This window comes from Lathamus discolor, chromosome 1 (genome assembly GCF_037157495.1).
Source record: "Lathamus discolor isolate bLatDis1 chromosome 1, bLatDis1.hap1, whole genome shotgun sequence".
In the NCBI taxonomy this organism is placed as follows: domain Eukaryota; kingdom Metazoa; phylum Chordata; class Aves; order Psittaciformes; family Psittacidae; genus Lathamus; species Lathamus discolor.
In genome coordinates this window covers 59,280,676-59,303,359 of record NC_088884.1, presented here as the reverse complement: position 1 = coordinate 59,303,359, position 22,684 = coordinate 59,280,676, and the positions used below count along the sequence as shown (strand labels likewise).

Sequence of the window (22,684 nt, the reverse complement as noted above, 5' to 3'; positions counted from 1 at the left end):
TCAAAATCTTATAATACAAATGCCAGATTTTCACTATTTTACACATTATTCTGTGGAACTCTAGAGATGATAGGTGATTAACTTACTTAAAAAATGAAAGGCCATCCCACATGGGAAAAGAGGAGAGAACATGCTTACTACAGAAGATAAGGATAAACATCTTTGAACCTCACCGATTCTTCAACCAGATCAGTGCTGGTCAGAGCCTTTGCAGACTTTTTGCTTCGCTATCATCCTCCAGTTGTTAACATCCTTTAAAGGACCATGATGACTGAGTAAGCCCAAATGCCTCCTTACGCCAAAGCTGTGGTGCTGGCTGCAGAACCAGTTCTCATGCCACTTGAGCTGTGCAATGGCATGGGGGGCAGAGCCAGTAAGATCACTCATTATTTTGAGGCTGAGAAGCACAATTGTGCATAGATAACATTTCACCTGATCTTTCACTGCCCTTCAGAGGACAGAATCACCAGTTCCTCTTGGCTGCAGAACAGCCAACAGAAAAGATTTCATTCAAAAATGGAACTGTAAAACAACATAAGCCACCTTACCTTCCAGATGTTCTGTTGTAACCAGTCCTAATGCTACCATGAAGGCAATTTTCTAAAGAAAAAATAAATAGGGGTTAGATTTTCTACTACAACAATCATGGAAGAAGTAAGTAAATAAATAAATCTAGCATTGATAGGATAAACCCAGTAAAGGCCTTTTAGAAATGTATCTTATTTATATGCATTGTAATATGAAGAACTTTAATTGAAGATTGGCTTCAAATATGCCTGGCCAGTTACAGCCTACTTGTATGGCTATATGAACTTTAGCAGTTCAGACACTTATGAAGCGAATGCTGTATGACCACTGATTTTATACAGCGCATGATCAAAATTCAGTCAATTCAATCAATTCAATTTCATGCAGCTACCTGCTTTGTTACTCCACTCTTTAAAGAAGTAATTGTGTATTATTATTACTATCTGAAAATGGCACTGCTTTTATTGGATGTGAGCAAGGTGCACGAAGTAAAACAAGATATGATACACTTCCACTGAACTTTACGTCACTGAACAAAACATCTGAAGTGTACTGAAAGTCCCTTCCTCCAAAAAAACCTTTCAGAAATTTCTCCTCCCAAGTTACAGAAAGAATATCATGTGCATGAATCATGAAGAAGTACACTGGTACACTGATCCAATATTTTCCCTCAACGGGAAGTGAACAAACATCTCCTGCTGCACTGGTGAACTCATTCTGCAGTGAGGAATCCGATCTAAAATATTACCCAGAACTCTTGTACACTATATATATGCAAAACACATCTTCAAACTAACAAATCTTCAGAACATACCAATGCAGTAATAGGAGAAGTACTAGAGCAGATCTTAAATTTTCTGTCAGTGATTTTTCATGGGGAAATTTTTCTTTTCAGATAAAGTTTTGCTGAAGCTTTTATTCCATCTTTTTGATGGAAAATTGAAACTCTGCTGTGTTGTTTCAAGCACAAACTGAACTGAGCTCAGTTCTGAGTTGCACCTGTGGTACTCTGGGGCCTTGGGGATCTCTTCTTCTTCCACTGCACTGAACAATGTGCTGGATCATGTTACCCAAGTGGCATTTTCATGAGGTGCAATTTCACACGAGAGACAATTTGACTATAAACCCCAAGCTATTAGAAAATCCAAGCAAGCAAAGCCCACAATCCAACTCTGACAAAGCAATTAAAAAAGATGCAATTATCGTACTCATCACAAATACAATCTGTAGAATTAGGTCAAACTAAAATACAGTGCTTAAGCAGCAGAAGGTCAAAACATTCTGTTTCATCCAAAGAAGTGTCAGGAAAAGATGTTTCAACACTTCCAAGTCAAAATTAGTTTGAAGCTTCTTGTTTTGTGAAAAGCCTAATGATTCAACTTTTCATTTCCTTTCAGGATTAAATGAACTAGTAAGTCACTAGAACTATCATTTCCTTTGCAGTCCTGATTTTCACGCAGTGGAATTGTGAAAGCAAGCACATCCCCATTTAGCAGACTGAAAGATCAAGCTATGGGGTGGTTTCTTCAAAGTCTGAGGGTCAGGACTGGTCATTTACACCCCTCTTGTACCTGTGAAAATATCTTTGTCAAACAGGTGAACTAACAACCTCGTAAGAAAGGAAAAATCTCTTTCCACAATTTTCTGGCATGTAACTCTCCCTGTAGATTAAAAAAAAATGGTGATGCAAAATCTCATCACTGGCAATTTAGCTATATTCATGTTATATTTCTTCCTTCTGTAGCAGTGGTAATGCAAGCACATGTGTTCATTTGCATGTCAGACCTTGATTTCAATAATGTTCACTCCTTACATGTCTAAACCACCAGATAGACACAGTGGGGGCTCCACACCTGAAGGGAAAGATGAATATTTGATCCGATATCCACTGTGCAGTTCTGAGAAGAAAATTAGCCAACTGAGTAGAATTACAAGCTTCACCTCACTCCCACCAAAAAGTAAGTTTGTGGCAGGATGCATCTCAGCACTCTGAGGAAAAGTAATAACATTTAGGTATAGAATCAGAAAGTTGGAACGGTTAATGTGCAATTGTATTTTCCCACTGGAGCGCAGAACGCCTGTATTACCCGAAGATTAAACTGTAGGGGGAACATACATTTTCTGACATCTAAACTAAAATTATTTGAGTACTGGAATATTTGCTAAACAATTTCCTCTCTTCATGATAAAATCATTTGAATACATATCTAATTAAACATAATGACAGCATACTTGTTTAACGTACGAAGAGCCTTCATAAAATGGACGCGATAATTATCTCACTATTAAGCACAGGAAGGGTTAGCTTTTATAGATATTTGAAAGATGGTTCCTTTTAAAAAAATCCCAGTAGAAGCTGTATTCTTTTTAACAAGCTTATTATATTAACAGCATATTTGTTTTTATGGGCTTTGCTATTTCACACTCACGTAGCTTGCTACATTCAACTCAAAGTACTACTCCCACTGCAATGATTTTCTTTCAAATATTGCAGAGTTGGTATTGTTTGTATTTCTCCTTTGCACAAGAATCTACAAAATGGAGGCTTCAATTTCTCCAGAGTTTCAGTCCAGGCCAAACACTAGTATTTAGTTCATAATTGCAATGTGTCTCTCTTGTCTTTCTTACATGGGATTGAAAACACTGTCAACTAAATAACCAGCTTTTATAGCAACGTTTTTTCTTTTAAATAACACCTGCTAGAATGTCCTGGAAAATGTTGTCAGAAATATAAAAATTTACTAATATAAAAATTCTTGAAAGTAAAACACTTGGGAAAAATTTCTGTTTGTTTCTGTGCTGTACTCAGGTTCTTTTAAGAAAAAAAAACCAAACCCATTAAAAAAATCCAAACCCCCAGGCACTTGCTCCCCAGAGGATTAGCTCCCCTGAGTTAATTCCTTCATTCCTTTGCAGAAGTCACTCTGGTGGGACAAGACCCATCACTAAGTAGGCAGTAGTTGACCCCTATCCCCAGCAGAGCCCTACTGATGGCAGGAAGTGGGTGACCCACTCCTCCAGACCCTCCTCAGCCCTGGGGGAACTGAACTCTCCCAGCTCATATCCCAGGACAGGACTCTGACCAGTGGACCTGGGATACCCTGGGCGGCAGAGACACTCTATCCTGCTTCCGGGAAAGCCACTGCACAGCCACACGTCCAGGTATCCTGGCTGTAAGACAGCAGACATGAGGAGGTTTGGTTTAGTCTAATGATGACGTACTTGGGAAAGCAGATATCTCTGTCTTGTGCAAAAGGCATACCTATTGCAGGAGCTGTGTCTGGGATCAGCTTCATGTCTTCCCAACAGAATGACCAAACCAGTGTCGTGGTTTAAAGACAGTCAGCCACACAGTTTCTACTCCTGCCCCCTCTCCCCCCCCCCCCAACTTTCTTCCCTTCCCTTCCCCACCCCACCCCCCTACCCTGCTCCCAGAGGGATGGGGAGAAAAGAATGTAACTCTGTGAGGGATCCAGAAGGGCACTCTCTTCTGGGTCCCCCTCGTTTTGGTGGGTGGTATCGTGTTCTCTTCCCTTGTTGTTTCCCTTATCATTGTTATCATTGGTGGTAGCAGCAGTGATTTGTGTTATACCTTAGTTACTGGACTGCTCTTATCTCAACCCATGGGAGTTACATTCTTTCCATTCTCCGCCCCATCCCTCTGGGAGGGGGGTCGGGGGTGGGGGGGAAGGGAAGAAAGAGGTTGGGAGGGGAGTAGAAACTGTGTGGTTGACTGTGTTTAAACCACAACAACCAGGAACAAAACCACAGTAATTCTCCTCAGTCTTTTTTGTTCATTTAGGTACACTCAGTAACTACATATGGTATTCCTGGCTACTGGTAAGTCTGGTTATTTCTGGTTTATTTGTCTTAAGTTTTCAATTTAAACTGTTAAATCCCAGTCTGCCATGACTAACATTTATGTAGAGCCATACTGGAGTTCCTGCCTCAGTTTTGTGCTTTGAAGATAAATAAAAATGTGGAGAGAAGTGCCTAGAGTGCTTATTTTCTTTAAAAAAATACCATGGTATCTTTGTTACTCTTCGCCTTAAATTTAATAACCTGTTTAAAAGCCATGAGTGCTTTTAGAAATGCACAGTATGTCTTTTCACAAAGCAAAACAAAGATTTTTATAAAACCATTTCATTTTGTAATTACATGTTCTATTTATGTCATTACATGTGTTTACACTAATTATGCTGTTAGTTCTAATTACACTAACTGCATAAATACATGATAATCAACTGAAGTTTACTTTCAAAGAACAAAAGAAATTAACTCTACACCTATTTAAGGCTGTGAAACAAATCTAGGAAAAAAAAAAAGAGCCACCATACTTAAGGACATAGCATTCAGAATTCTACCCAGAAAACTGTGCTTGCCCAGACCTCCAGTATACACGGTAGGAACAATATTCTTGGTTACCAAAAACGTAGTCAGGATATTCTAGTCAGCAATGTCATGAAAAGCTCATTAACTTTATGAATGCTACACCAAAAAGTGTGCCCAGTCCCAGGGCTTCTTCCTGCACCTCCAAGGAAGACTTAAGACTTTTGCTCAATATTCGTCCAATATTCTTTATGGTAATCAGTTACAGGCAAAGAAAAAATTATGTTTTTTCTAGCATTCTGCTTTTAAGTGGGATCTACTAGCCCCTTCTGCCTATAAGGTGCTACACAATAAATAATCTTTTAGAAATACCTCCATAAACAAAACAGGACTCTACAATCCCATCATTTGGTGACAATAGAGATTCATATGAGGGTCAGATTTTAAACCTGGGGGATTTCCTATGTGCAGTTCTGCAGAGCTTCTTCATCAGGTTGTGATATTCTAGGCTAAAAGCCACTATTATCCTTACACAGTTTTAACTATAGCAACCTCTTAAAATGGTAAAACAAATGACCACCCACATGCCTCAAGTAACATTATAAATTTATATTGTAATAATCCTCTTAAAACTACGGCTCCAAGGATGCTTTTGTGCTGTACATTTATTAGACTAGCAAGGTTAAGATTTCACATAGCTGAACATTCCCACAACAGAAATAGATTCAGTTTGTACAACTTCTCAAATTGCTGCAAAAGTACATACAATCTAATGGGAATACATCTAGTAAAAAAAAGAAAATGCCTGTTAAAGAGAGACCCTGTTTCTACAAGGACTTCTGATTTATATTTTTAGCTTACATCACAAATACAATTCATGAAAGAGATTCAATCTTATAACTGCTTTCTGCTCTCTAACTCAGTTTGAAGGTCTTTAATGTATTTCAGGCTAGAAAGAAGCCCTGTACATGCAGGAAGTCATAAACAGTAAATGCAAGAAACTGTATTGCTAAATGCAATATCAAAATTGCAGTGTTCATTACAAAGAAGATGTAAAAGCTCAGCTTACGAATGAATTTTTAAGTCAACCTCATACACAACCCATAAACCCAATGATATATATTTGATAACATAAAGTACCTGAAGTTTGTATACACCTTTCAAAAGAAACTCAGCAATACCCACACAAAGCTACTAGATTACTACGAGACCTACAAATCCTACATTTTGTGACACTGGAAGTTTTGATGCAAACCAAATTTGTCAGAGCACGTCACTGGAAGGAAAATCACCTCGACTGCAGTGATTGGGTAGAGAGATGAATGGCTGGCAGAACCACGAGCACAAAAGCAGCAATGTAACATGCACACAGAAAAATGTTCAGACTTGGCTGCCACAACTTTAACTGTACTGTGGCTCACTTATTTAAAAATAAATAATTCACCTCTGGATTTTCCTCCTTTTTCTTTTTGGCAGCAGAGGGTCCCTGAGCTGACTCTTCAGGTTTCTTTGTCTCCACTTTACTTTCTGTCTGAGTTTGGACTTGAGGCTGAATAATGATAACCTAAAAGACAATGTAGAAATAAGAGAATTTGTTATATGAATCTGGATTTTTCTGCCTGGCAATATTGATTCTTCTTTGAAGGCTACTTGATATCCCTGCAGACAACAAATGCACGTCACAAGCCAAAAATACATATAAAAACCCGGATTCCTAGGTTATGCTTCTAAAACCATACCTAAGTTTTTAAAAATTAATTTTTATTAATGCATTATAAACCTACTGCAGCCTAAGGGAACCACTTGATCAGTGCCTCTGAAAATTAGGACACTTTCTATTTAGAGGACTTCTGAAGCTGACTCAGCCTAGTTTTAGCATATGTGTTGTCAGTGATTTTAAGGTCTTTCCTTTGATTTTATTTTGCATATGGGTAGAAGAGATGGGATTATTACACATTCAAAACCACAGTCTGATTTCAGTCATACCAGTGTTTTTCATAATAAACACGTGTGGATGGGAAAGAAGATACCCCTCAGTACTACTCACGTAACTGAGAACAGAGCGCAGTCTTCAGCATTTATGTGTTATGAGCAGTGGATGTTCAGTTTTGCATAAACAAAACTATACGTGGTTAAAGAAAAAAAAATTCTGGTTCAGAAGCTATTGGAAATACCACACAGATCTCTTATACATGCATGTATGTTAGTATATCCAGTTGCTCATACCTGAACTACCACATGAAGATTTACATGATGCATATAACTCAGAAACTATTAAGCTGAAAGGAATGAAGGACAATTTCTGGCCACAGCACTACACATGTGACTTTATACGCATAATAAAAGCTTCATGAAGGACTATAGAAGATCTTCCCAAGCTCACCTTCCTGATGAAGGTTACTGTATTTGAACACTGGGCCTTTTCCATCCATTTCACTGTTAGCTTTCAAATGATGTATTTAATTGCTAGATACTTTATCTCAATTCAGTCACTCTAGAAGATGCAAGAGCATAAAAAGGGATGGTTTTCTTAAGCAGCATCCAGTTTAAGTAAGGGAAAAATAAATTATATTAGAGAAGTGGAGAAGAGATGCCTGCTTTTATTTACCTCAAAAGCCATCATATATTCTTTTTTAGTACTGTATGAGAACCTGTGCTGCCAACAAGACCCAAAGTAGTAGGAATCTAGCAGCAAATTATAATGAGTGTCTACTGGGTATGTTGTTAGCTTGTATTGAATCTGTTTCTCGTATAATAGTTGTGAAGTTCTTGTATTTCAAAGCTGAAAAGCAGTACAAAGAAGAAACAAGTAATTCGGAACTTGGTTTTTTTTCTTACTGATTTATCTGCTGATCAGTTTTGAAATCCTGAGTTCTCATTTAATTTAGTCTTCCCCTGGAAGTGTAGAAGGGAATGCCTGATTGCTGATATACTCCCCTGGGGTCAGTCAATGTAACTAGTATCACTGTATAATTGAAGAGGGAGTCCATAAGAAATTTGAGCCTGCACAGAATTCACGGATATTATTAGTGAGGATTGGTTTAAGGAAATGGAAGATCATATGGTCCCATTAATGACAGGCTACATAATGATGCATTTTGTTCCCACTAAATAATATGCTTGTATGTATACAGACTGAGGTCTACCAGCATTCATGTGTCCCCCTAAGAATTTTCCCATTGATTTCTTATTATTTTCTTAAAAAAAAAAACACTGAAACCACCCTGCACAGGGCTGTGCACTCCCAAAGGAATATTATTCTTACATCTGCAATGTAATTGCTGTGCCTGATAACCAAAAATGCCATGAAAAGCAGAACCTACCTTGCTGTCGGCACTAATGAGGAGTGGTTGCACTTTAATGCTATCGTTGACCACAGAGACAGTCGCGCTGGTGCTGATAGGAGTTGCATTGTTGGGGGAGGTGGAAATGATGGCGTACGCCACACCTGCACTGCTCAGAGGTGATGAAATAGCTGTAGGCTCGGTGATACTTTGTGACTGGCTGTTAGGCGTCTGTACATGGCTGACAGTGTTATTGGCAGTAGGGAGGGCAGGGCTGGGGTTTTTGATGCTGACTACAGTTGCCTTCTGGAAGGTAGGAGGCTGCTTGGAAGGTTGGTCTCTGCACGGGGAGATAGGGAGGCTGTCTGGAATCAGGGTCTTTGGCCTAACCTACAAACAGAGAGCTAGAAGTTATCAAGCACAGCCTCACACCATAATGAACAAACACTGCACACATGCACTCTCCCAGTAGAACCCCTAGTTGCATTAACCATGGAAGAGAAGCATCTAGAAAAACATAACGTAGCAGCTTGACGTAGCCAGCCACTTATTTACTTGTAGATATATTCCCAGTACTCCTCAGCTGGATCATTTCGGAGTCCTTAACTCATTGCAATGCTGAACAAGAACGGAGGAAAAAGGCAATTCCTCACTTTTATTAGCACACATCCATACAAATGCTACTCAAGTCACATCCAGTTCTCAGTAGAGATGTTTAAGCCGAAACCTTTGCAAAGAATGGAAACCCCAGACACAATAATTTCCTGTTCTGAAGGGCACAACACTCTTGCTATGAATTAAGGAGTGGGAACTGAGTCATTAAGGGAGTTGTGGGAAAGCACTTACAGGAACAGTAAGCATATGCACTTATACTGGTGTATTAATGAATGAAGATCCTCACATTTTTAAGATGTACCATGTCTAACGGAGAAGACATCAATCACGCAACCACTCATCTCACCAAAAGAAACCCACAACCATCAAACTTTATATTTTGTTGCTGCAAGTAAGGATCTCATTTGCAGCTGTGGGTGGATGAAGAAGGAACTTCCATGCATGGAGGGGGAAACTGTTAGCAAGATTTGTGAAGGCTGCGGCTTTACCCAGAGCGATGACCGATAGCTGCGAACAACTGTCTCCAGCTAACGTGATGTGTTTCCAGTGGGGTAATTAACGTCACCCTGGTGACATGGCTCTGCCTTAACAACATGTTAAGTACAGTTCTAGTTCTGAAAATAAATAATTTAAACTGCTTCGCATGAAGTTAACTTCACTCCCAGCTTGTTCGTTACCACGGCCGGATAAAACAGTAGGTTCCCTCTGTGCTTATTTAGTCCTGTCACTTCTCGCACCTTCCATACTGTGAAACAAAATGACAAGTTGTAACAGACAGACATGGGAAACAGCTGCCTGTGTCACTGCACTGTAGTCTACAGGAGCCCTTCCAATGATGCCGACTTCAATCTGCAGCCTAAGTAAGCGATTTAATGACAACATAGGGATTTACTAGGGTGCAGAAAATCATTTTTCAAGGCTGGCCGTCATCCTCTATCATGTCAAGGAGATACGTACCTGTTTGTCCCCGCAGCAAATATTAAGGGCAGCAACACACATATTGCAAGCTCTTTGTGTTTTCATAACTCAGTCTGCAACTGCCAATAGAATCCTAAAACCTACAAGCAGAGCAAATGTGCAAATTGGAGCCACAGGCCTGCTCGGGAGTGTCTAAATTGTCAGTAGCCAACGTAGATGGAAAGTGAAAGAGGAAACAGAGATGAAGAAAAGAGAAGGATTTGCCCAAAGTCCTGCAGCAGAATCATGATAAAGCCAGAAAGCTGCTGTGTTCAGCTCGCAACTTTGGGGTAACACTGGGAGGCCTCAAAGACCCACTGTGAAATGATGCTAAACTATGCTAAACTAGGTGTAACCATATTCAAGATACAGTGACAGTAATTGAGGGTGTTTTCTTTTCTCTTTTCCCTCTATCCAATCACTTTATGTAATGATTTTTTCATTTATTTAGTTGAGATACCAGACAAACACCCTGGTAGAGTTGTTTAAGAGGAATCTATAATTAGCTTCGTATCTGTAATTAGTTAATGGTCTTATTTTCTAAAGTAGTGCACAGAGGATTGCTTTAAACCCATCTTGGCCCAGGCATTCTGCAAAACTAAGGCTTCTAACACACACAACAGTTCAGTGCAATAGGAGACGTGATATTTAAAGCACCTCGTTCATGTCTATATCAGAGTCAGTTATACAAGTAGATCTTGTACTATCTACTTTTATATTTTCATAAAATATCCTTTCTCTACTATATCTTATATAAGTCTCTTATATGTAAGCCTTTAACAAATTGCTCATGCTCATGTGCTCAGAGACACGTTCACAGAAATAGTATCATTATTCAGAAAAAAAAGTCTTGAGAAGGTTGGCAAAATACATTTAAAATGTATTACCATGGTTAAAAAAAATCCAAATTTAGTTTTTAGCTGTTTTGCTAACATCTACCTTTCATCTCCTTTCCTTAAAACAAATTTTCTTGTAAATTAACATAATATGTTACCAACAGAAAGACTGTAAACACACAGATAGGCACATATATTCAGGGGAGGAGGGACAGAGAGAATAAGAAATTGTTCAGATCAAAGATTCAATAGAACAGTCCCTGAGATCTTTAGAAAGAATCATGTCTGACAAAAAAATCAGCTCAGGAGTTTTTCCAGTCAAAAACTGTCAATGTAGTCTACCAGGATCTACTGTATCTGTCACTCTTAATTGTGCTTTTATATTTAATCAAAAGCCTAATTAAAACTAAACGCCTATATGCATATTCCAGCTGTATAATTATCTTTTCTACACTATTACATATATATATGTATAATACATATATTGACAGTTGTAATACCTCAGTGAATCCTATACACATCCTTAATACACATTCTGCAAGTTGTGGATGAATGCATATTACTTTGCTATAAAATCAGCTCTTCCTGCACAGGCAATTAAACAGACTTAATTTTCCAAAGTAACACACTCTATAAAAAGTGCTGCATACTGAAATAGCTGACACGATTTACCATTCCGGTACAGCACAAGAACATATGCCGGGCGTTTTCTGCCACCGTGTGATACAAAGGAGGTATAGCGGCCTTCACAGTCTAAAGCCTCTGCAAATTCCCTGGCAAATTCAGCTAACATTGTGAGAGAGTATTTATTTGCGATTATGAAATAATGAAAGGGATTGACTACACAAGAACTTTCAGATGCTCTTGAGTTAAAGCTAAAATAAATTACAATTAAATTTATGTTTAATTCCAGAGTCCACAGGCATGAATCCAAAACGGAAAGCAAGCATAGAAGCTCCTTGTGCTCTAACAGCTATGAACCTTCTCCCTTTGAATATAGACACTAAGTGTAAGCACTTAATAACCAGCCAAGTGAAAGACCTTTAGCAGACTTTCACATTAAAGACCAAATTGCTAATCTGTGAGAATAAATGGTGTCAGCTAGGAAGAAAAAAATAAATGAAGGAAAGAGCTAGCTCAAATTCCTTTTCCTCACAGCAAAACTGTGGCTTAGCTCTGGGAGATGAAGGGAGGACAGTGGCACTAACAGAAGTTTGGAAATAGAGAGTCACCAAAGAAGAACTGGGGAAAAAATAGCCCAGGGCACAGACTGCATTCCACATGCAAGGTATCAAAAAGACATTTTCTACTAAAAGCAGCACAGGTGGGATGACACCAGTCCCCATTACAAGAGACACAGAAATAAAAGGTGCAAAAGTTTAGTAAAAGAGAAGAAAAGAGAAAGAATAACAGCATGTATGTTACCAAGTGAAAACTGCAACTGCTGGCGAGTGCTACAAATAACAATTCTCCTGTAGCTCAGCCCTCCTCTCCCCACATATCTTTCATTTAACTTCTGACAGCTGTCAAAACAGAATGTGATACTACCAGGGCTCTAAATGCAGGAGAAGAGAGAGCTTCTTCTTGAATGTAATGATTTCACAAGCCCATGTTGTTCTTGGGTTTCCTCAATACCCACAATAACAAACATTTGATTTTTGGTGGCAATATTCAAACACCCCTAGTACTTCCCAAATAGTGTGCTGCAGGTGAGCACACTGCTCAAGAAGATATTCCTGAACCTGAGAATTCACTAGGTGGGGGGTGTCTGCTTTTCAGACAGGGAAATAACAGGGAGCCCAATCCTGTGAGATGTATAGAGTGCTCTTTTGTTCAGCAACATCTGATGTGTATTTCAAAGAGTTTCATAACAGGAGGGAATCAGCTCCTGTGACTAATACAACTTCTTGTATATCCCATACCAATAAGCTCCATCCAGATGTCCCTATATGATGCCCAAATGCTTTCATTACATTAAAACATCATTCCAGCTCTCAAAAGCACAAATTGTTGAATATTGCAGTGGTGAACAAACTGCTGAGTGGCTGAAGTGGGAGAGCCTGATGTGTGCCCCCACTGACAAAGGCAACTGTGATCATGGTCAATCTATTTCCTGAGCTACACCCCATCAGATGTATGTTATGTGCAGCTCCCATGCTGTAGGAAAGTAAAAGAAGGTAAAAAAGAAAACCTCGTACAAAATAAGCCCTCAAGATCCAACTCAAACAAGTATGGGGGGAAAGGAAGACAAGGAAAGCAAAGTACACAATTCCTCCCATCTCTGTGGGTAATATTACTTAGTCCTAAAGGACAGGATTTAATTAGAACAGTTATCTCTGTGCAGATCTGCTGGTGCTATGAGAATTATTAAGGGCAATTCTGGTAAATGTGCTCTCCTTACAGCCTAGCAAAGAAGGGAAGTTAACAAGTGCACTTCAATCACAAAACCAGAAGGGATCACCATGATCCTCCAGCTCACAGACTGGCCATAGAATTTCTCCCAGAAACTGAAGACAGATTTTGAAAGAAAATACTAATGACTTCTTAATGATGAATTCATCACGAGCCCCAATAAACTGTTATAATACTTTATTATGCCCATGACTGGCATTTCATTGCAAGGTTGAATTTGCCTAACTACAGCTTCCAGTCCCTGGATCTTGTTACAGCTTTGTCAGCAACACTGAAGAGCCCTCCCCCTTCCCTATATCAGCTATCAGCTGGATTGTGCTCAGCATCAATCAGCCCTTCATACTGGCAGGGCCGATCTGTACGAGAGCAAATTTTTCAGCTCAACGCAATATCACATTGCCTTTGAGAGAAAGGCCATTATTCACACTTTATTTTCACTTCACCCTTGTACTCGGAGCTTAAAAACAAAAACTCAAAATGGATTTGGCACAATTCATATGTCACAGAGGCAAAGTGCTGGGAGCAGCAGACAGAGCTTTCATTCTTGAAAAGCTTTAGAGGATAACACAGAAAACATTAGCAATGGCTGATAAAATGAGTGCAATATGGGGTAATTATATCCTTCACCAGAATGAACAGATGCACACTGACTTCAGTAAAGCTGTGTCTATTTATGCCAGCTGAGGACCAACTCTCTCCCCTTCTTTTTGTATTCAATGAAAATTATGCAAAAGAAAAGGTTCTGTGACCAATGACACACCCTAAAACTCAGATTGCCCAACTGAGCTTTGGTTGATTTCTGGTTCCTTTCCTGATAAGCTCCTATTACCTTCAGCCTGGTCTAAGACCACAGTCAAATTAAACACAGTTTATTTTCTTGCCGTAGGGAGATTCAAAACCACATGTGACTATAGATCCACATAAACTTTTCTTCCTTACCCTTGATGGGGTTACACAAAAATAAAGGTGTGCTTCAGTGTGCATCATGAGGAAACACCAGGCAAGATGACCCAGTTCAGTGTATCCTATGTTGACTTACAGTGTAAGACTCTCCTCAGCATCTACATGCAATATTAGCCTGGGAAGCCACAGAAAAATGATACAAAATGCAGCAGCTTCTCCAGCCCATGTTTCTAATCCTGCTGCTCCAGACCATGAAGACCGAGGACAAAATCTTAACCTGACTTAAACCAACAGCAAATCTGAATAGACTTCAGTAAGGCCAGAACATACTCAGATTATGTGCACTACATCAGACATTTTCCACTGGACTCTACCTACAGTGCTTTGGTATTTTAATTTGTTAGTCATGAGGAGCCAACTTTAAGGTAAAGGTAACAAACAGGTAATATAAATCCTCTGCACTTTTTAAGAAGACAAAGCTATTTCATTTAGTTTTCATTCTCCTTCAGCTTTGCTTGACTCTACAGAAATGGAAGTTTTGCTGAGAGGGATGTTTGTGTGGGAATCTGCCAGCTCTGCTTTTTATGTTTGTTGGCATAAGGCAGTCAGGTGGGAGTTCTTTATTAAAAATGTTACCAGTGTTTTGAACATAAAACTGTATTTTCACAGGAACTTGAATGACTTTTGCTAACAAAATGTACATTTTCTCCTCCTCTATACTGCCTTTATTTTCTAGTTTGGCATTGTTGCTATTTAGTTGATGATTCATTAAGTGGCTCTTTTCCATTTGCAAAGGGGAAAACTACCATTAAAACAGCAAATTAAAATCAATATTATTCCAAAAAATAACTAGTAGGCAAGTAGACAGAAGTAGACAAGGATTTTTGCTTTTTTTATTTTTCTTTCTGCACAGTGATTCTGTCCTTGAATACGCAGTTATCTATGTGCCTCTGAAGAAAGAATTTAATCCTTATTGTTCAGGATTACAATACAAATATAAAAGCAAGACTGTGATTATATGCACCAGTCAATAACTTACTTCCATTTCTGCTCTTTTAGCATTACAAGTCAGCTTGCTTCTCTCATAGATACTCATCAATGATTAAGTTACTTCAATTTAAATATAAAGTGTCCATGAAGCCTTTAGGCACAAATGAGTGAACATCTGTTGGTTTTCCTCCTGTCCGCATACTTTCATAGGCAAGCTCTGGACTAATCCATGCAGCATTCACTGGACTCAAACTCTGGCATCACTTCAAAGACCATGGATGCCACTGCTTTGTACCATCCATCACTTTAAAAGCTTTTCCTGCTTCTAGACAACAATAATGGCACATTATAATGATCTGACTCATCTACTAGCCAAAACAAAAAAACTTGAGAAAGATAAAATAACATTGAAAATAATGACAAAAATAATTTCTGTCTGCTGACAGCCTGACAAAGATGGAAGCACACAAAAAAGCTCAGATATCAGGAGATGAAGGTTTTAGGGACAGGAAGCAGCACAGCAAATTCCTCCCAGCCTATGCTAAGGTATTGAAGACAGAGAAAACCTTCCTACCTGCCTGTCGTTTGTCTAGAGGCATACTGCAAGCTTGTACAAATAGCACAGAGGCTCAAAGAGACAGAGCAGTCCAGACCCAAGCCAGGCATGGATCTGAAGCCACACTTCATTCATTCGTATGAATGCAAATGGTGTCAATGGATAGAAATGACACTTCTCATCTTCCTGATAATCTGCAAAGCAGCATTTGACATGGAGAAACCTGAGTATTTTCACTTAACAAAAATGTACCATGTCAGATGTTAAAATGGCTTGAATATTTCCCAGGGGGTTGTATGGGTACTTTAGGCTTCTACGTGCAGACTGTCATGGAGATCTGACTTCCATGGAAGTCCTTTTCAAAATGTTCATGACACTGACTGGATCTGAAGGTATTAAGCATCAATAACAGCCAATTCCGCTTCTTCTTCCCCACCACTCTTGATCAGTTCTCTCATGAAGAAGAGGTAACAGAGAGAGGTACTTCGGAAAAGTCGCATTTGGATGTAGCCTCCCTGGATACACCATGCACATTTATCTTTGCCCACCATATGCATTTACCTTTCTGCAGAAGACCAGATATCTTGTCACTGCCAACCTCTAGTATACCACTGTCCACAAGGAACAGTTCTTACTGCACCACCTTATTCATACCTTCATCTGTCTTGGCTGCACTACAGCAGTGTAAAATACATATTGTGGAACACTCCACATGCTCCAACAAGTCCATGCCTCTCTCAGCTACTTATCAAACCTATCCACTAGTGCGCAACTGAGATTCCCATAAACTTTTCAATACAGTACCATGTTTTCATCCCAATCTTAAAAGCTCCCTCTGTAAAGACTTAGTATGAAAGGCAAAGGTGCAGGGATTCTCTACAGCAAGGCTGATCCTCATACAGGCAGGCATCTCAACCTTATTTTCTATGAATTAAAGACACAAACCTCATCACTTTCTACAGCAAACATTTTCCATGTTATAGTCCTCTTACAGAAATATATAGAGGCATGCAATTAATAATGCCTATTAAAAATAAGCAAACTGGTAAAAAGGAACTCTAACTAAAATTCTCAGCTGCACACACTTCCCAGAAGGAAAGAACGAGAGGAGAAATAGCTTACAACAGATGTTAATCTTTGCGTTTTGCGCATTATGGGAAGGTGCTTCAAACACAGTGACAAGCACAGTATAAAAGCTCATATAGAATAAAACAGATTAACAACTATATCTATCAAGGGCTACATTTTCAGCTAGGCTTCTGCAAACCTTTTTTTTGAAAAAGCAATTTTGTTTCTGTTTTCTGCACGCATACAGTCAATGAATATTAAATACATTTGCAAACCCCTTAGCTTGGTTATATACCACGCTGATTAAGTTACCTTGAATTAGATTATCTCTCTTCTCCTTCACTAGCATTCCACCACATCCCCATGGAAGCACTGAGGGTTATATACCAGAGAGGTGCACAACATCCCTTAGGGAATTACAGTCCTTTTCTGATATTGTAAAAATGACTTCACCCAATTCAATTATTCCTTACCCAAACAATAAAGATCTCTTGTCTCTCCACTGCAGAATTCTGTGTAACATTTTATACAAACAGGTATATCTGCTAGCTTCTTTTCTGGTTTTACAAAAGGCCGACTTGCATTTAGCAGTATTTTTCCACTTTCTAATGGCTATGCTCAGTCTTAACACATTACACTTTATATATATATATATATATATTTACAATGCAGAGAGAGGCTTTGCCACAGACCAATCTGTTAACATATTTCTTCTACAGTATACAGTGGCATCACACAACTTGAGTTCTGTCTACAGGAGTAATTTTGCTTTCAAGAAATCTTAAAGACGTCCTACCACCAGGGAAGCCCGGAGCAGTGGTTGGTTTTGGTACACACATGAAGAGAAGCAGCAGCTGTCAGTCAAGAACTGAGCTCAGAGTAAGGTACCAGTGGGTGACAGTAGTAGTAGCCAGCAGTAGTAGCCAGCCTGCTCTGTAACCAGGTCTGATGCATAATAGCTGTGAGGACATGCGCTGTGACAGCACAGCTTTACATTACTCTGATTTATGGCTATATTAAGTATATTTTTTAAGGCATGTGACTAGTTAGTTAGAAGCCAAACTTTCCACTTGTAGATGAAAACTTGATCTCTCTTGAGGCATCTGTCACGAAGCTTTGATGGGTGGAGGGAGTTCCCCATTAAGAAATAATATGGAAATTTTAAACTTCTCCCTAAGCTGTGAGTGGGAGAGGAACATACAGACCATGGTGAACTGCAAAGGAGGACACAACCTGTAAATGGGGCAGTCTGTTGCTGAGGAAGGAAGTACTGGCCTGTGAAAGAGCCAGAAATAACTCAGAACATAAGATGTATCTCTGATAACATGGTCTTACATACAGCTGCTTACTTAATTTTTAGTTTTGACAGAAATGAGATTTCTATGTGGTTATTTCCCATGCTATCTATATGAAATAGAAAATTTAGTAAACTATGGCTTAGTGGTGATGAGGAAGGGTTGGTGTTTCATTAGTATTAAGTATGATTGCATAAACTAGTCTGAAACTGAAGGCTGTATTTTCACAAAGTGAAATACAAACAAACACACTGCCATGAGCTAAACAGCAAGACAGAAAGGATATGTGCTCTTTTGAAAAAGTTGAGAAAATCAGCTTCCTCCACTTCTTCAAATTCTTCAAAATTGAATCTAACAATGAATGAAAATTCTTCTACTTAGAAAAGTATAGAACACTGATGCTTCTCTAAGGGCAGCATTTGCAACGACATCATCATTGCTGAAACATAACCTTAATGATAATTTAAGCCCCTGATACAGGTCTTTCAGTTGCTCTTGAACCTCATCTATTTTCAGGAGCAATCTGCTCATCTTTAACACCCCAAAATGGCAGAAATCAATGTGTTATTATGCTGTACGAACAACTGAAATGCAGTCTTGAACTTGATAAGAAAACTATAACCTTCCTTTATGTTCACAATTTTGCCTTCCACAAAACGTAATTTAAAGAGAGAATTTAAGAACTTTATCTTAGAAATACTCCATCCTCCAGGCAGATTTAGCTCATGATTCTTCTACCAGATTCTGCCACCACAAAGATGTCAGGAAAAAAAATAAAGGAGTAACAGGAAGACCCAACATTGACTTCAGTGCTTGAGAAGTGTTCATATATGAGAAAAAGACCTCTAAGGGCCACACAGGGAGAAATACATTTATACTTCATAATCATGAATTCAAAAAGCAAATCAGAGAACTGCAGCAAAACCCTTGTTGCGAGTTACACCCAAAAATGTTGAGAAAGAGGGTTGAAATGGAGAACAAATTGTGTGGTTAGGGAAACAGTGAGAGAGATTCAGAAAAGAAAACACAGCTTGAGAAGATTTTTAAAATCTGTCAGTGTAACTCTCCTTTCACTCCTATCCAGACAACCTTGCCTCAGTCTCGCACCTGAGTTCATTGTACCAAAACTTTATACTGGGGTAGACAGGAATAAGGCCAGTAAGTTAGTAAAAGAACGTGTGAGCCTAAATCTCGAATAGAAAGGTTAATACTTCCACCCCTTTTTTAATTAAAGAATTGCATATTTTCACTTCTGTGATTTGTGATTCATCTTATAAAGCATATACTTGCATTTCACCTTATGTACTTTGTTCTTCCACAATGAACCTACAAGATTTTTATAGCTTTTCATTGTGCTAACAGTATGCTCCCAGAAGAAAACTGATTTATATATTTTTATTTTTTTTTTTATGAATTAGAGAAAATCACAACTCTGCAATTCAACTCACTGAAGGTGAGTCTTTATTCAGCAAAATGAGTGCGCTGGCTTACCCAGGCCTGGGCATCAGACAGGAACAGAGCAGGATACATATAAAATAACACAAAGTCCCCTTTGGAACTGTATTTTGTACCTGAGGTAGCACTGCTGGTCCTTGTCCTGCCAATCTCTGCAAGGAGCTGACCTGAGGAACCTTAATGGGCACTGCAGTGATAGTTCCCAAAGTCTGTTGGAAGAAGAACAGTTGAACACAGCTTAAAATACTTGCACAGCTTCCCCAGATAGAATCTGCCCAAACCAGTGGCTCCCCTTCCAGCTTTCTTTGTCTCTTCTCGACCTGTGATGGAAGGGTGTAATACGTCAATTTGAATATATCATTTGAAGCTCTTTGAAGAAGATGTATTTCAAGAAACACATCATTCAAAGCTCTTCCTCTTCTGTCTAAAGAGTCAGAGACTCTTCCTTCTCTTTAACATCCTCCACAAAGCACCTTTAACTGAAGCCTTTTGTCTCCTTAGAGCATGTGGCAATTCTGAGTAAAAGGGATACATCTCTCATTGTTGTGAAGTTTTTTGGGTACACAAAGAAAACACAAGCATACTGCCATGGCTGAAGGCTGTCTAGGCACTAGCTTGTTTTCAAAAAAGATCTGAAGGAAGGTGAAATGCACCACAGTGAAACTTCAAAATGTGCATTGGTATGATGATGCATTTCATGGTAACCAGGGTCACAGGTAAAGTTCACTGTGTCTTAGTAAATAGTAAATACTGAATTATTAAAACTGAAAGCTATCTATAAATCAACTATAGCACATTGTAACATAACATTCAGCTAAGATAACATCCATTTCAGCCAACACAGCAGCTATTGCTATCCACACTTATTTTCTCTACTCACACTTCCCTCGGTTGTACAACAAATTAATCCAAAACTTATTTAAGATAGAATATAATAAACTATTTCTGTTGGAAGGGGCTTACAATGATCATCTAGTCCAACTGCCTGACCAAAATTTAAAGCATGTTAAGGGCATTTTCCAAATGCCTCTTTAACACAGACAGGCTCGGGCCACTGACCATCTCTAGGAAGCCTGTTTCAGTGTTTGACCACCCTCTCAGTAAAGAAATGCTTCCTGAATTTCTCTAAATTTAACTCCCCTCAAAACAAAAGCATCGGATCACAGCCAGCAAGATAAAGTATGCTAATAATAACCCAATCTGGTGAAGAAATTTCTCAATAGAAAGCAAAATACAATGTAATCGGCTTGAGGAAAGCAAAACTGCGGCAAATCTGTACCAGTATGTTCTCCTCAGACCACAACAGTGGTAAACCAGCCAATTTCATTCTAGCTACAGAGTCTGATAAGAATACTATGCATTTTCATGCAGAATATTTTTAATAAACTTGTCCTACAGAGTTCATATTTTTACTTCTGCTACTCCTCTTGGAGACATATGGGGCTATGATGTTCTATATTCAGCAAAGATTAAAATTAGCATGAGATTTGCCTGAGTTAAACAATAAGAAGAGCTGTACTGTTATAAACATGCAAGACTATTTTGCCTGAGTATTGACGGATTATCAGTACCCTGGTTTATGCATGGAAAAATATACTCCGTTAAACTTCATCTTGAGCCAAGGTTAGGGGGAGGATGCACGGAGAAAGCAGCATTTCCGCCGATGGTTGTCGCCCAAAGGTATTGGCCACAGTGAGTAACAGAATGGAGCATTTCCACTGCAGTTATCCTTATCGGGTGACACAACGAATAAAAACAATTGGAAGGTTACTATGAACTATCTGAATGAATCACTTCTTTACCCTGTCTACCATATCACAGCCTCACACACTGGGAAGCACAACATGATGAATTCCTGCAGTTTGGAGAGAAGGAGAACTCGAGTTGGCACCTGCTGCTACTGCCACTTACTGGACGTGTCACAACTTCCTGCTTTATATTAGCATGAACTAAAATTAACTCACCACAGATAACTGCTTTTTAAGGTGAATACCAAAGTGAAATTTCCAACCCACACTAGAGGAACTGAATGTTTATTACAAGTATGATCTACATTTTCCCTCCATCCCAACACTGCTTATACATGAAATGAGATTTCTTTCACAATGGAGTAAAGCATGAGTTTTCCCTGGAAAACCAGGAGCACCACAACTTCTCCTGGGCTGCACATATACCCTCTACAGGAATTCTGTACGGAAGTGCTACAGAAGGTGCAGCCACACTTAAAGCATGTCCTTCCAGAAGTTCTACAGAACTTCTTGTTCAAGTTAAGGAAAGTTAAACAAGAAGTTCTTCCTTCTGGAAGGTCGTGCTTTAAGTGGCTGCACCTCTCGTCATTTTTGTATATGCTACCTGTGACCTTGTAAACACACATTCCGATATTCCTATTCCTACAGATACACAAGAATTTGCAAGGATTTCCAAACTGGCCAACAGAATGCCATGTATTAAAATATGCATTTTTCTGGTTTATGTTTCAAAACACTGAACAATTGAGCCAAAAAGAATGGGAATGAGAAAAAAAGCAAAAACACCATAAAACTACTCTGCACTGTTTTCTTAGCTTCACTTGAAGACAAAAGCCAGGATGTATTGTCTGTGGGTATCAGAATAATGAACTATCATTAGCTCTGTCACCTGCACTGTCAAAAAATTTGTCAGATTTATTTTCCTGAAGTATGAGTTTTGCAGCAATCTTGAGAGAAGAAAAAAACAAATTATGGCTTTCTTAGGTTATGAAATTTTCAGTGACAAAGATGCAGCCTCCTGTTTACAAATAGTTTTAGAGTAAGGATCTGTTATTTAATATTCAAAGAAACAATCTCAGTGTAAAACTCATATGGCCAAGGGAAAATTCAAAACCTTAATCTCGCATTAATAGTAACACTATAGTATGTTCAGACAGAGAAAAATGTAAGAATCTGTTTTACTTTTCACGATTTACCTTGTTTTGCTACTGTTTCCCAGCTTGGGCAATAAATAGTTCAAGCTGTTATATCAGCAGAATTTAATGACAGAAACCTCCGTACTTTTCCTGTAACACACTTCATCTGTTATCTCAGGGTACTTCACCTAAGTCAGTATCATCGCCTCTGTTTCAGTGATGAAAAAAGTCAACATTTAGAGATACAATTATGTTGTCAGGGCCAGACCGTTATGCAGGTGGAAATGCAACCCAGACTTCTTACTTCCAGTGTCTCATCCATATGATTGATTATTGATTATCTCATCTGTGGATGTAGAGTCACATCTGAGTCACCTCATTTTAGGTCAGGCTTTAATGATCAGTCAGGATGTCTCTATGATGACGAGTGAAAGAGGTAAAGTATAAAGCAGAGGGAATCACAGTTGTGGTCTCTGCAATGAAGGAGATGCAGTGGCTAGAATGGATGGTTGGGCAGTTTTGCTCTGGGTACATATTTCAGTGCATTTCAGAGCACTGCCTTTTTCCGGTTT

General features: G+C 38.9%; 1 protein-coding gene across 1 annotated transcript in view; it reads right to left on the bottom strand.

The window, feature by feature from the left end:
- The window catches only part of PHF21B (PHD finger protein 21B), a 426,009-nt gene that overhangs the window by 19,830 nt on the left and 383,495 nt on the right, over positions 1–22,684 (bottom strand). Inside the window, exons 5-8 of the mRNA XM_065672897.1 lie at positions 19,345–19,437; positions 8,181–8,531; positions 6,302–6,421; positions 549–600 (exon numbers count right to left, since the gene is read on the bottom strand). Of these exons, the coding sequence (XP_065528969.1) occupies positions 549–600; positions 6,302–6,421; positions 8,181–8,531; positions 19,345–19,437 (616 nt within the window). The remainder of the gene's footprint in view (positions 1–548; positions 601–6,301; positions 6,422–8,180; positions 8,532–19,344; positions 19,438–22,684) is intronic.